At 36.7% G+C, this 12,363-nt stretch overlaps 1 protein-coding gene and 1 non-coding gene across 8 annotated transcripts in view; one reads left to right on the top strand and one right to left on the bottom strand.

Annotated features, from left to right (window-relative positions):
- The window catches only part of DIAPH2 (diaphanous related formin 2), a 1,000,797-nt gene that overhangs the window by 54,976 nt on the left and 933,458 nt on the right, over nt 1–12,363 (top strand). For 4 of the 7 annotated variants that reach the window (XM_060407239.1, XM_060407237.1, XM_060407235.1 and 1 more), the window contains exons 2-3: nt 4,437–4,469; nt 7,232–7,408. In XM_060407239.1, coding sequence (XP_060263222.1) covers nt 4,437–4,469; nt 7,232–7,408 — 210 coding nt within the window. The remainder of the gene's footprint in view (nt 1–4,436; nt 4,470–7,231; nt 7,409–12,363) is intronic. The other 3 variants (XR_009598705.1, XM_060407238.1, XM_060407236.1) reach the window with 1 other exon arrangement.
- LOC114111817 (small nucleolar RNA SNORA70) lies at nt 1,248–1,380 on the bottom strand. Its single transcript, XR_003587557.1, has one exon. It is a non-coding gene; the product is annotated as a small nucleolar RNA SNORA70 (small nucleolar RNA).

Here is a 12,363-nt window from a genome sequence, read left to right as displayed (position 1 = left end):
GAAATGTACCTAGCTGGATGGGCATTCCAATAGAGGGAAGAGTGGGTGCTCAAACAGGACATAGGTATGTGATGGGAAAAGGATTACCATTTTTCCATAACATATAGATCATGAAGGAAGATGTAGAAGGTGGCCTAGGGCTGAATAATACAGGACTTTGAATGCTGTATTAAGGGCATTAGTCTTTATTCTGTCAGGAGCCTTTAAATACAGATGGGCAAGTAATAGTCATTTATAGTTTTTTATCGAGTTCTGAGTGCCAAGCACTGCTCTAGGCATTAGGGTTACATCCCTTAACTAAACAGATGAAAATCTCTGTTCTCATGGAGCTCACATTTTTAGTGGGAGAAATAGACAAAAATAAATTATAGACTATGTGAGAATGTGGTAAGTTTTATTAAAAGGAAAAGCAGAGTGTAGTAAAGCAGGTCAAGAGTGTGTGGAGGAGGTGGGTATTTCCGTTTAAATAGGATGGACAGAGTAGGTCTCCCTGAGCAAGAACTTGAAAGGGGAAGAAGTGATGGAAGAGGCTGTATAGATTACAGAAAAAATCCTTCCAGGCAAAGACAAGAGACAGTACCTGTGGCTTATTGCCTTCTTGGGGAACGGTGAAGTGGCTGGTGTGACTGGAGCTGAGTGAATGAAAGAAACAGTAGTAGGAGATGAGGTCAGAGGGATATGGAGAGTGTGCAGCTCCATAGGGCCTTGCAGGCTCTTGGAAGGACTTTGAAAAGTTTTGAGCAGAGGAGTGATATGATCTGACTTTTTTTTTTTTTTCTCCTAATTCAAGTCCATGGTTTATTGAGATTTCCTTAGCTTTTTCTGAATTTTTTTGGATGGGAAAGTGGGATTTATTGGTGTGTGTAAGGGGGGGACAACACCAAGGCTTTCATGAGTGCAGGGGCCGCCATTTGTCCTGAGGGCCAGGATTAGGGATGCATTTGACCACACAGCCAGCTGGAGTGAGCTGCTTTTCTGCCACCATGTTTTCAATGTCATCCATATTAATTTAGTAATTTCCCACTTCTTGGAGATGTGAATCTTCTGGTGACCAGGGAACTTGATCTTAGCCCTGTGTAGGGCTTCAATACATGCTCATTGCTCTGCAGCTTGGTGTGGATGAATGTTATGACTCGGCCAAAGTGGACCCTGGCCACTGTGCCCTGGGGGTTTCCAAAGGCACTGCATGTACCAGTCTGGAGCCTAGACTGGGGACAGCATGCCAGTCATGAAGGTTCAGTGGCAAGGGTTGTCTCCAAGGTCCCTTAGGGAAACTTGTACAGGCAGTGGCTGCATACACTACTGAGGAGGCTGCTGTTCATAGCCATTGCACACTGGGCCCCAGTGGGGAAAGAGCACGGTTGGTTTAACTGGCTGCAAACTGACGTGGGTTTAAACAGTGTCACTTTGTCAGTGTGTTCAGAAGTAACTGTAGCAGGGTAACCTGGAGATAGGGACATAGGCCAGGGGACTCTTACAGAAATCTAGGAATGAGGTGATGCAGTGGCAACTTGAGGCATACCCCCATGGCGGATTCGTGTTGATGTATGGCAAGACCAATGAAATACTGTAACATAATTAGCCTCCAATTAAAATAAATAAATTTATACTAAAAAAATAAAAATAGATAAAAGGCAACTCATCAACTGAAAAAAAATAATATTACTTTGGAAATGAGGAGAGAATTGTGGTAGAGATAATTATTATGAGGCCACCGCCTCATAATGACTAGACTCTAAATGGATGGTTTGTGTGAGAAAGAAGAAGCAACTGCAGAAAGATCACCCTGGAACTTGACAACTGTTTGGCTATAGGGAATTAAGGAGAGGGAGGAAACAGGTGATATGGAAGACTTAAAACTCGAGGAGTGGGATCCAGATGGTGCCCTTACCATAAATGCGACCCTTCTTTTTGAAAGTCTGTCCTGACCCTTTGTGATCATCCTTTGGGCTTATGTAGTGTTTCCACTAGGTTGTTAATTGTCTACTCACTTTTTGCTACTATATTTGCCCTCCTATTACCCACCTTCCAGAGCTGAGAGAAGAGCTCTGATTCTTACAATTGCGGCAGTATTAAGGTATAATTAGCAATTAAGAATAATGAAAGACCAAAGAATCTAAATTTATATTCAGTTTGTATATGAAGAATAGCTGATTGAAGAACATTAGTATATATTGGTTAAAGTGAATTCAGTAGATGATACGTAAGACGTGTTAGGCAAAGACTTAGGTTGGCAGGGGAATGCTCTTCGAGATGATGCTTGACCTTCTTTTAATGGTGACAGAAGGAAGTTACCCAAAGGAAAATTAAACTAATGGGGCTTGGGGCATATCTGTAAATTTTAGATTACCATGAACTGTTTCAATTCAGTAGTTCAACCCTAATATCCTACAGCTTAATTATACCAACTGAAGAGGCCATTGACCGTTGACTAAGAGTTAGTATCTAGTAACAATCATATCTGTGGTCTATGGTTGAGTCATTTAGCCTCCACAAGGTTCAGTTCCATCATTTGTAAATTGAGAGATTTTGATCATATTATCTCAAATTTCATCCAATTTAATAGTGTCTAACTCCATATAATGGAATTTAATATGGATAAAAAATGTTAATTTCAAAATGGAGAGTGGGGGTGGGAGAAGAGAACTAAAGTGGAAATACTGCTAGCAATGTTTTTTGTTTGTTTCTGTCCCCCACAATTAAACTGTCAACATATATTCAATTGAGATACAGATTTAAAATATTCAAGGCATGTGTATACCTTAACTTAGAGAACTGATTAAATTAAATCTTATTTCCCCTGGATTTATATTCTTACTTTGAAGATATATAAATGCTTCCAATCTTGAGTTTATAATCCCAAGGGATAGGAAAAAAAAAAAAAAAGAAAAGCAGTGGTTGCTTGAAGAACTGTATAACTAATAAATAACACAGGTGGATAGGTACCTATTTGAATGGTAGCAGGCTAAGTGCGGCACTTTTGAGACTTTGGCATTTCTCACTCTGATTTTGCATTACAGAAAAGCATTGTGCATAGAACAGTTTTCTGTACCCCACTGGGAAAATTAAAGAGAAATTACCAGGTAGAGATAGTCTTAGGGTGAATTGATCTCTCTTAAAAAGGCTTCAGTTGTGATATAAATATTCCCCCTTACTTTCTTTTTTATAGGCAGTAAAGATTGATTGGGGTTTGTATCAGCAGGATGTGATAAAGACATAGTACAAAGATGTAGTAATGTAAATCCTTGAGGGAATCAACAGATTAAAAGTAGAAAAAGAACTACATATATAGTAGCATATTTGTCCCAACTGATGGAGGGGAGGATGATCTTTAATATCATTTAGTTGGTGGTATTTGAAGATGATTTTATGAGACCTTGTGACCAAATACTTCTCACTTAAAACTCCTACTAGAATTCTTCCCACCAGCGAGCCACATATTTTTCTTAGTTAAAAGGGATGTGAGCACACATGATGTACATCATTCAGCTTCTATTGTAGGAAATAAATGTATAGGGTGTTGTAGAAGGGTTGATTTCTGTTCCTAACATGATTTTAAAAAATCTGATTCTTTCCTAATCACATTTCTTAACCAGCACTTCAACATATTTATATAATATAATGGCTTTCATGCTCGTCTTTGGTTATTCTAAGGTCTTGAAGTATCTTCTGAATCTTGGAAGATTACTAAGTTGTTAGCTGTTGCCTTGCTCACTTTAGTATTGCTTTATTACTGTAGTATTGCTGTACTCTTAAATCTTCAAGTAGTTGTACCTATATATGCTGTATGGTAATCTTAATTAGTCACTGTATCTTCTTAACTGGAATGGACCATTTCCAGTGATTCTCAATGTTAGAAGTAGAAAACCACATGCAAAAAAAAGTGTTGGAGGTTTTGAGAAATGGGCATATATTAACGGAATCGGTAAGTTCAATGTTATCCAGAATTTTTATAAAGTGTTCTATAAATATCCATCCATAACTGAGTTCTAGACAGCTGTTTCATTGTATTTCACTACCATTAAATGTGACAGTTTTCCTATTGTTCATGGTTTTAAAAATTTTATGTCTCTTAAAAATATGATTATTCATGCTAAAACTTTGAAAAATCTTGACAGGGCTTATGACTTTGTTATATCTTATGTCACATTTGAACACTGTGATAGTGATATGTGATTCAAATCTGACTTTGGGAATTTGGGAGTCATCTTGAAAAACAAAGAGACACCTCCTCCACCAAATTGTCATTTTTAATCCTTAAAAAGTTTTTTTCTCTTGTAAAGAATTTTTGTGTTTATGTGATATATTTAAATTTTCTAATTCTTTTGGAAGAGTTTTAGTTGATAAAATAAAAAATGAGAATCATTCAGATGTTTTCTTGTTTGATCTACGAATTTCTCTTATCTGACAGGTTTTTTTTTTTTTGGTTTTAATAGAACATTCAAATAAAAACTTTGGCAGATGATGTGGTAAGGTGGACTTAGTAGCATGTTATTATATTACTTATGCATGTTCCTTTTTTATTAAAGTGGGTGGACATTAAAGCATTGATATATGTAACAATGTAAAAAGTCTAGATGTTTATAAAGTACAGTAGTTGGAAGAATTTTCAATAAAAAAGCAGATATCTGCAAAAAAAATCAGACTTTTCTTTTTTTGAATGTAAACAGGAACAACTGTATGAGATCTTAAAATAATTTTGATATTGCCATCCTGGTACATACCTTAAGCAATTAAAAAAACCTATATAAATCTAACTCTGGAAAGCACAAATGTTTCCTTTCTCAATAGCCATGTAAATCGACCCTGAATATGTTAAGTATTAATATTAACAGTAAAGGAAATTAATTTAAAATAGAAAGGAAGTTAAGTTCATTGTGTTAGTCAGAAATGTGCTGTTAAATTTTAAATCCTCAAGTATTTTTGAGCTACGTCTATTGTGGTAAAACTTATTAAAAGTCATGGGCTTAAAATTTAAATGTGCCCTTTAATAGCTAATACCCTGGTGGCTCAGATTGTAAAGCATCTGCCTACAATCCAGGAGACATGGGTTCAATACCTGGGTCAGGAAGATCCCCTGAAGAAGGAAATGTTAACCCGCTCCAGTACTCTTGCCTGGAAAATCCCATGGATGGAGGATCCTGGTAGGTTACAGTCCATGGGGTTGCAAAGAATCAGACACGACTGAGCGACTTCACTTAATAGCTAAACTTTTAAAAAAAGGTATTTTAAGCAGTGTCAGTTTTTTTCTCTGTGAAATCACCTATCTACAAATAATGTAGAATATTATTCATGATTTAAGGAAGTGAAAGTATATGGCTTAATTTTATTTTCTTATCAAGATGTAGCTGAAAGCAAAAGCCAGTTTTCTAGATCGAAGTGAATAGCATAGTGGAAGATCAAATATATATGTAAATAATGCTATTCAGTAAAAATAAGCCAGCACTGCAAAAGTAAATATTAAGTGATATGAAGGGAAAGGAATAGAAATATGTTGATTTAATGGTCGATTGCATATTTAAATGCTTTTATGTCCACCATATCTTTTAGTAACATTTGATTCTTGGTTATGTACTCAGCTTATTTGGGATTGCTTAATATTTTTTCTTGAGTTGTTTGAAGATATACTACATATCTAATTCAACTTAATTTTCCTGAAAGACTTTCAAATTTAAAAGAAAATTGGAGAATATAGAAGATGATTTGAAGATGTGAATCTTTAGTGACCACTGGGCTGGGAACCAGGGACTTGTCAATTTGGCAAGTTACTTTTTCTGTGAAATGAGAGTCAACCTAGATGGTTTTTCAAGTTTCTTCCCAGCTCTAAAATATTATGATTTACATAATCTCTTTGTAAGCAACCGTGTACTAAGATCATTTTTGGAATCCTAAATAAGCTGCTTAAAACTGCTCATATTTCTTTCAAAGTACACCTTTTATTTAAAAAAAAGTGTTCTTTGAATGAAAATAAAAGATATATATATATATCTATTTAAATACGGGTCAACAGTAGTTGATAAAATTGTGGTAAGAACGTCTGCGATGCTTTTTGTCTTGTTGAAGTGATTTATAAGCACTTGGTAACATGGCAGTGGCAGGCACTGATGTCCTATCTAACATATCTGCTTGTTTGACATGAGCTGACAGTATGCATGTGCTTCTTAACAGAAACCAGAAGAAAACTGAGTTGCATTCGGTTTTCTGGTCATTACTAATTTTTAATGTTCAATGTGCTGTGGTTCAAACCAGAATGGCCTGTTTACAGGCAACTGGAGTTGTTAACTCACTTTATGTGAAATTGCTAGCTAATTATAAGACTGTGCATGGAATCAATGGTTCTGAGTCAATCCATAAAGTGGCAAGTTCTTCATAGTAGTGTTTTTAGGAATAAGATATTTCTGTTTGTGTTATGTTTCCAGAAAATGGAATAGATAATCTTTTACATTTTCTTCTGCTTCCTTGTTGGTCCTTTTAGGGAAGAAAAGGTGAGGGTAATAGTAAAAACAGCAATAGTAATAAATAGCAGCTAAGTACACTACACGTGTATCTTTAGATCTCACAGTCACTCTTTTCTTGCTTTCTCTCTCTCCTCTCCCTTCTTCCCTTCCCTTCCTTCCTTCCTTCTATATGTATTAACTTGTTACCCTATTTTAGAGATGAGGAGAGAGTTGGAGACCAAGGAGTTTGCACAGGGTAGCCGACCTAGTGAACTGCAGATTCAAACCCAGGGAGTCTGGCTCCATAGTCCATGCTCTTAACCATTATATTCTACCATTACATTGCCAAAGTGCTCATAGATACTTGTCACAATTATTTTGGCACTTTGAAGAAGAGAAATGTTAGTATACTTTTCCCCTTGGAATTGAATATCCTTTTCTTTTTCTTCCCTCATAGTTTCAAAGTTGGTGCCAAAGACACATTGTTCCTCAAACCACCACATGACTTTGAGATCAGACTTTTCTCACCTATTTACTGTGCAAAACAGCAATGACAAGGACCTAAGTTTCACTTTTGAGGAATACTTTTCACCCCCTAGATTTCAGAGGCTATTGAGCTACTTCAAGGTTTCACAGTAGTACAGTCTCTAAGTGGAGCTTGCTGCTTAAAATAACATTTTGTCAAAAAGACAATAATATATATTATCCTAACTGCCATTTTGATGTTTTGGTTCTTCACGTTGGTGATTCTTGATCTCTTCCTTAGGGCTTCTTTTTTTTCTTTCTGTTTGCAGCGTGACCGAATTACAAGTTTCAGAAAATCTACTGTAAAAAAGGAAAAACTTCTTATCCAACATCCTCTTGATTCTCAAGTTGTGATGAATGAGTTTCCAGCTGCTCAGCCATTATATGATGAACGATCTTTGAATTTGTCCGAAAAGGAAGTACTGGATTTATTTGAAAAAATGATGGTAAGTTAGACCCCCTAATTTTGTTATAATTTTCAGGTGCATAGCACTGGGTTGGAAGTAGGGTTGTTTGTATGGACTGTGTTTATATCACATAAAGGAGAGGCCGGAAACTTGTTGATATAACAAAACTGTTTTTGAGAGTATCTGGTTTTTTGAGCTATAACATGTTTGTCTCTTCCACTATGAGCTCCTAAAAGCAGAGGCTGTCTTATTTATTTTCATTCTCTGTTATTCAGTAGTCTGTGGCACATTGGATCAGTTTTTTAACTACCTAATTTGTGTACCCAATTTGTGTTTCTCTTCTATTAAGCTAAACAGGCCTAAGTCCACTTCTCTGAAAACAATATAAGGTATCTTGCTAGGTATATGAAGTAGAGTTTAGAGGACACAGTGTTGTAAAAAAAAAAATAGAGGAGACAGAAAAATTAATTCCTCCAAGTTTGTTTTATTATTAATAGTCATTCCATCTATATTTTGTAGCATGCTTCTTATATTAAATATTTTCTAGTTTGTGGTCTAGATTATTTATTAGATAATAAATATAATATTTTGATTTTTCAGCAGTTTATAGTAAGAGGAGAGATGAGGTTTCAGGCCATATTGGATTGATTTGCTTGATCAAAGAAGTGGAGATCCTGATTCAGGATTTATTCATTTCTAGTTCTATTCCACTTATCATGGTAATTTTTGTGTGTGTGTGTGTGTGTGGATATCTATTCATTTTGAGTTAAGGACTAAAAGAGTTTCAAAGATCTCCAAATAAGAGGTTAAGAATACTGGAAATCTATCAATGGAACAAAATAGAAAACCTAGAGATAAATCCACGCACCTATGGACACCTTATCTTTGACAAAGGAGGCAAGAATATACAATGGATTAAACACAATCTCTTTAACAAGTGGTGCTGGGAAAACTGGTCAACCACTTGTAAAAGAATGAAACTAGAACAGTTGCTAACACCATACACAAAAATAAACTCAAAAGGGATTAAAGATCTAAACGTAAGACCAGAAACTATAAAACTCCTAGAGAAAAACATAGGCAAAACACTCTCTGACATAAATCACAGAAGGATCCTCTATGACCCACCTCCCAGAGTAATAGGAATAAAAGCAAAAATAAACAGATGGAACCTAATTAAACTTAAAAGCTTTTGCACAACGAAGGAAACTATAAGCAAGGTGAAAAGACAGCCTTCAGAATGGGAGAAAATAATAGCAGACGAAGCAACTGACAAAGAAGTAATCTCAAAAATATACAAGCAACTCCTGCAGCTCAATTCCAGAAAAATAAACAACCCAATCAAAAAATGGGCCAAAGACCTAAACAGACATTTCTCCAAAGAAGACATGCAGATGGCTAACAAACACATAAAAAGAAGTTCAACATCACTGTTTATCAGAGAAATGCAAACCAAAACCACAGTGAGGTACCATCTCACGCTGGTCAGAATGGCTGCTACCAAAAAGCCTACAAACAATAAATGCTGGAGAGGGTGCGGAGTAAAGGGAACCCTCTTACACTGTGGGTGGGAATGCAAACTAGTATAGCCACTATGGAGAACAGTGTGGAGATTCCTTAAAAAACTGGAAATAGAACTGCCTTATGACCCAGCAATCCCACTGCTGGGCATACACACTGAGGAAACCAGAATTGAAAGAGACACGTGTACCCCAATGTTCATGAAGCACTGTTTATAATAGCCAGGACATGGAAGCAACCTAGATGTCCATCAGCAGACGAATGGATAAGAAAGAGGTGGTACATATACACAATGGAGCACTACTCAGCCATTAAAAAGAATGCATTTGAGTCAGTTCTAATGAGGTGGATGAAACTGGAGCCTATTGTACAGAGTGAAGTAAGCCAGAAAGAAAAACACCAACACAGTATACTAATGCATATATATGGAATTTGGAAAGATGGTAACGATGACCCTATATCAGCAAAAGAGACACAGATGTGTAGAACATTCTTGGACTCTGTGAGAGAAGGTGAGGGTGGGATGATTTGATAGAATAGCATTGAAATCTGTATGTTATCATGTGTGAAATAGATCAGCAGCCCAAGTCCGATGCATGACACAGGTTCTCAGGAATGGTGCACTGGGATGACCCTGAGGGATGGGATAGGGAGGGAAGTGGGACCGGGGCTCAGGTTGGGGAACACATATACACCCATTGCTGATTCATGTCAATGTATGGCAAAAGCCACTGCAATATTTTAAAGTAATTAGCCTTTAATTAAATAAATTAATTTAAAAAAAGAATACTGAAAATCTAGACCCTTCTACTCTGCCCATTATGGAATATCTTGTTCCTATCTCACCCCCAATCCCACTATTCATTGAAAGTTGTTGAGTAAATACAAATTCCCTCTATGTTTATACTTTTCCTTTAATGCCCTTTCTGTCTAGCCAAAGTTGACATCCAACTTTTCCCGTGACACAAGTCCTGACATATCCCCTCTCTTCAGACCCTCCTGCCATGTTCCTTGAATGGTCTTTTAATAACCCTTTCTCTTTTAAGGTCTATTTATCTGCTGACTGACCTTGATGATGATAACACCTGGTTAGCCTTTTGACCTTTCCCTTGTTACTCATTTTGGTGATTTCTACTATTACATTGATAATCTTGCCATTGCTTTTTTGCCCTTAGTTCCTTAGTCTTCTGAACTCTGACCTCTGCATGTATGTATTTAGCCAATTTTAGGCATGACAGCGCTTTGGATTGTGTCATTCTTTGGAATGATTCCACCTCTGAGATCTTTAACCCAAAATTCTTCTCAAAAGGTAAACAACCTATACTGCCTTTTCCAGGCCCTTAATTTTACAGGGCATGTTTGTGTAGTGGTTAAGAGCTGAACTCTGGGGTCATTCATACTTGAGTTTGAGTTCTGGCTGTGCCGTTAATCACGTTACCCTGTGAAGTCATGATACATCCTCTCAGCACTTTATTTTCCATAACTCTTAACAAAACTATGATAGGGTCTACCTTATATGGTTTATTTAAGGATTAAAGGAGATGATATTCCTGGAATAATGCCTGGCATAAAGTTTTCTGTAAAAATAATTTTATAAATATTTATTGCATTTCATTCCTTTATCAAATAAAGCCCTATTCTGCAGTTTCCGATATTTCCTGATCACCTAGACTGCCCTTCAGTTTGCAATGGGATTGGCTTATTTTAATCACCCCAACCAACAAAAATAGAAACAAACATTTTTTGACACTAATCAAACTTTTTAAATCTTTTTTTTAAAAAACTCTTATTTTCACTCAGATTTCACTCAAATGATACTCCTTTAATCTGCTGATAAATTGGTTACTAATTTTTATGGAAGTAAAATAGCTATTTGAGTTAATCAGTGCCATTGCCATATTCTAGTTTACCTTAGCTTAACTGGGCCATCTTCCAGGCCATTCGTTTTCTCTGTCATTCCTAATTGCTTTCCAAATGCCATTGGTTCTGCTTTTGCAATGACTTTGATGTCTTTTTCCACAGTTTTCCTCCAGCTGCTCTTACCCTACTTTAGACAATATCCCTCTCTGATTTTTTCTCACAGACTATGAAAATTTCCTCCTATCTGGTCTTCCTCTTGTCCTCCAGGTTTTTCCTGTTCTGATCCAGTGATGCTTTATTAATGATTCTCAAACAGGCTTCTTTTCTAAAGCTCCAAGTAGGCACTTCTGTTTTCAGTCATCTTACACGTCCCTGCTCCATTCCCTCCACCATGCTTCTTTTTTTTTTTTTTTAATTTTAGTTTTTTATTTTTTAAATTTTAAAATCTTTAATTCCACCATGCTTCTTGATGACAATTTCACACCTTTACTTTGCTGCTCAACTCTCAGAACTCTTACCCATCTTCATGCTCTGCTGATGACCTTGGTTCTTAATTTCCTGAGTAAACTGAAGTGATCAGAAGAGAACTTCCATGGAGTCCCACCACCACATCTCCCTATCAACATAGATGAAGTTTTCATCTTTCAATCCTCCCATTTATGTAGAAGATTCCATTCCGTTTGACCTACTCAGGGACATTACTCCAATCATTTTCTCCTCTGTCCTCTGCACTTCCCAGCACCTTACAAACATGCTATCTCACTTTACAGCTTTTTCATGATCTTATGCCCCTAGCCTACTGCTGCTCACTTTTTACTCTCCTTTGAAGCAAAACACCTAATAATTTTGTTTATATTCACTGCTTCTGATTTCTCTCATCCTACTTCTCTCCTAAACTCACTCTATCTAGCCTCTATTCCATCATTCTATCAAAATGGGTTTTATTAGTGTCACCAAAAATCTTCGTGCTGCCTAGCCGCATGTTCAGTTCTCAGTTCTTATGTTAACCAACCTACCAGCAGTGTTTGATGCAGTTGCTTATACATCTCCATCCCCTAACCCCCCTGGGGCATTAATTTTGTTTTTCTCCAAACTCTTTGGCTGCTGCTTTTCAGTTTTCTTTGCTGATTCCTTTTAGTGTCCTCAACTTTTAAATGTTGGAGGGGCCCAGAGATCAGTCCTTGGAATCTTCTCTTCTCTACATCATCTTTTTTTGTTGTTATTGCAGCCAGTTCTATGGCTTTACATTCCATTTGTATGCTCACAATTCTCAAATTTATCTCCAGCTTAGTCCTCATGTCTGAACTCAAGACTCTCATAATCGTATTTCATAATCAGCAACTCTCCCTGGATGGTCAGTAGACTTCTCAAAGTAACATATCCAAAAACTAAGCTGTTAATGTTCTCCTCCAGGCTTGCTCCTCCTGGTGTCTTCCCCTTCTCAGTCGATAGTATATCCATCTCTTCAGTTACTTGGGCCAAACACTCTAGGGTTATCCTTGATTACTCTCTCTTTGTCATATTCCACATTTAATTTTCTAGGAAACCCATAAGCTCTTCCTTCAAAGTAAGATACTTGTAAAAGCTGACCATCTCTTACCACCTTCACTGGT

This window comes from Ovis aries, chromosome X, assembly GCF_016772045.2.
Source record: "Ovis aries strain OAR_USU_Benz2616 breed Rambouillet chromosome X, ARS-UI_Ramb_v3.0, whole genome shotgun sequence".
Lineage (NCBI taxonomy): Eukaryota > Metazoa > Chordata > Mammalia > Artiodactyla > Bovidae > Ovis > Ovis aries.
The sequence above is the reverse complement of the archived record's forward strand: the minus strand, read 5'-3'. Positions and strand labels throughout refer to the sequence as shown.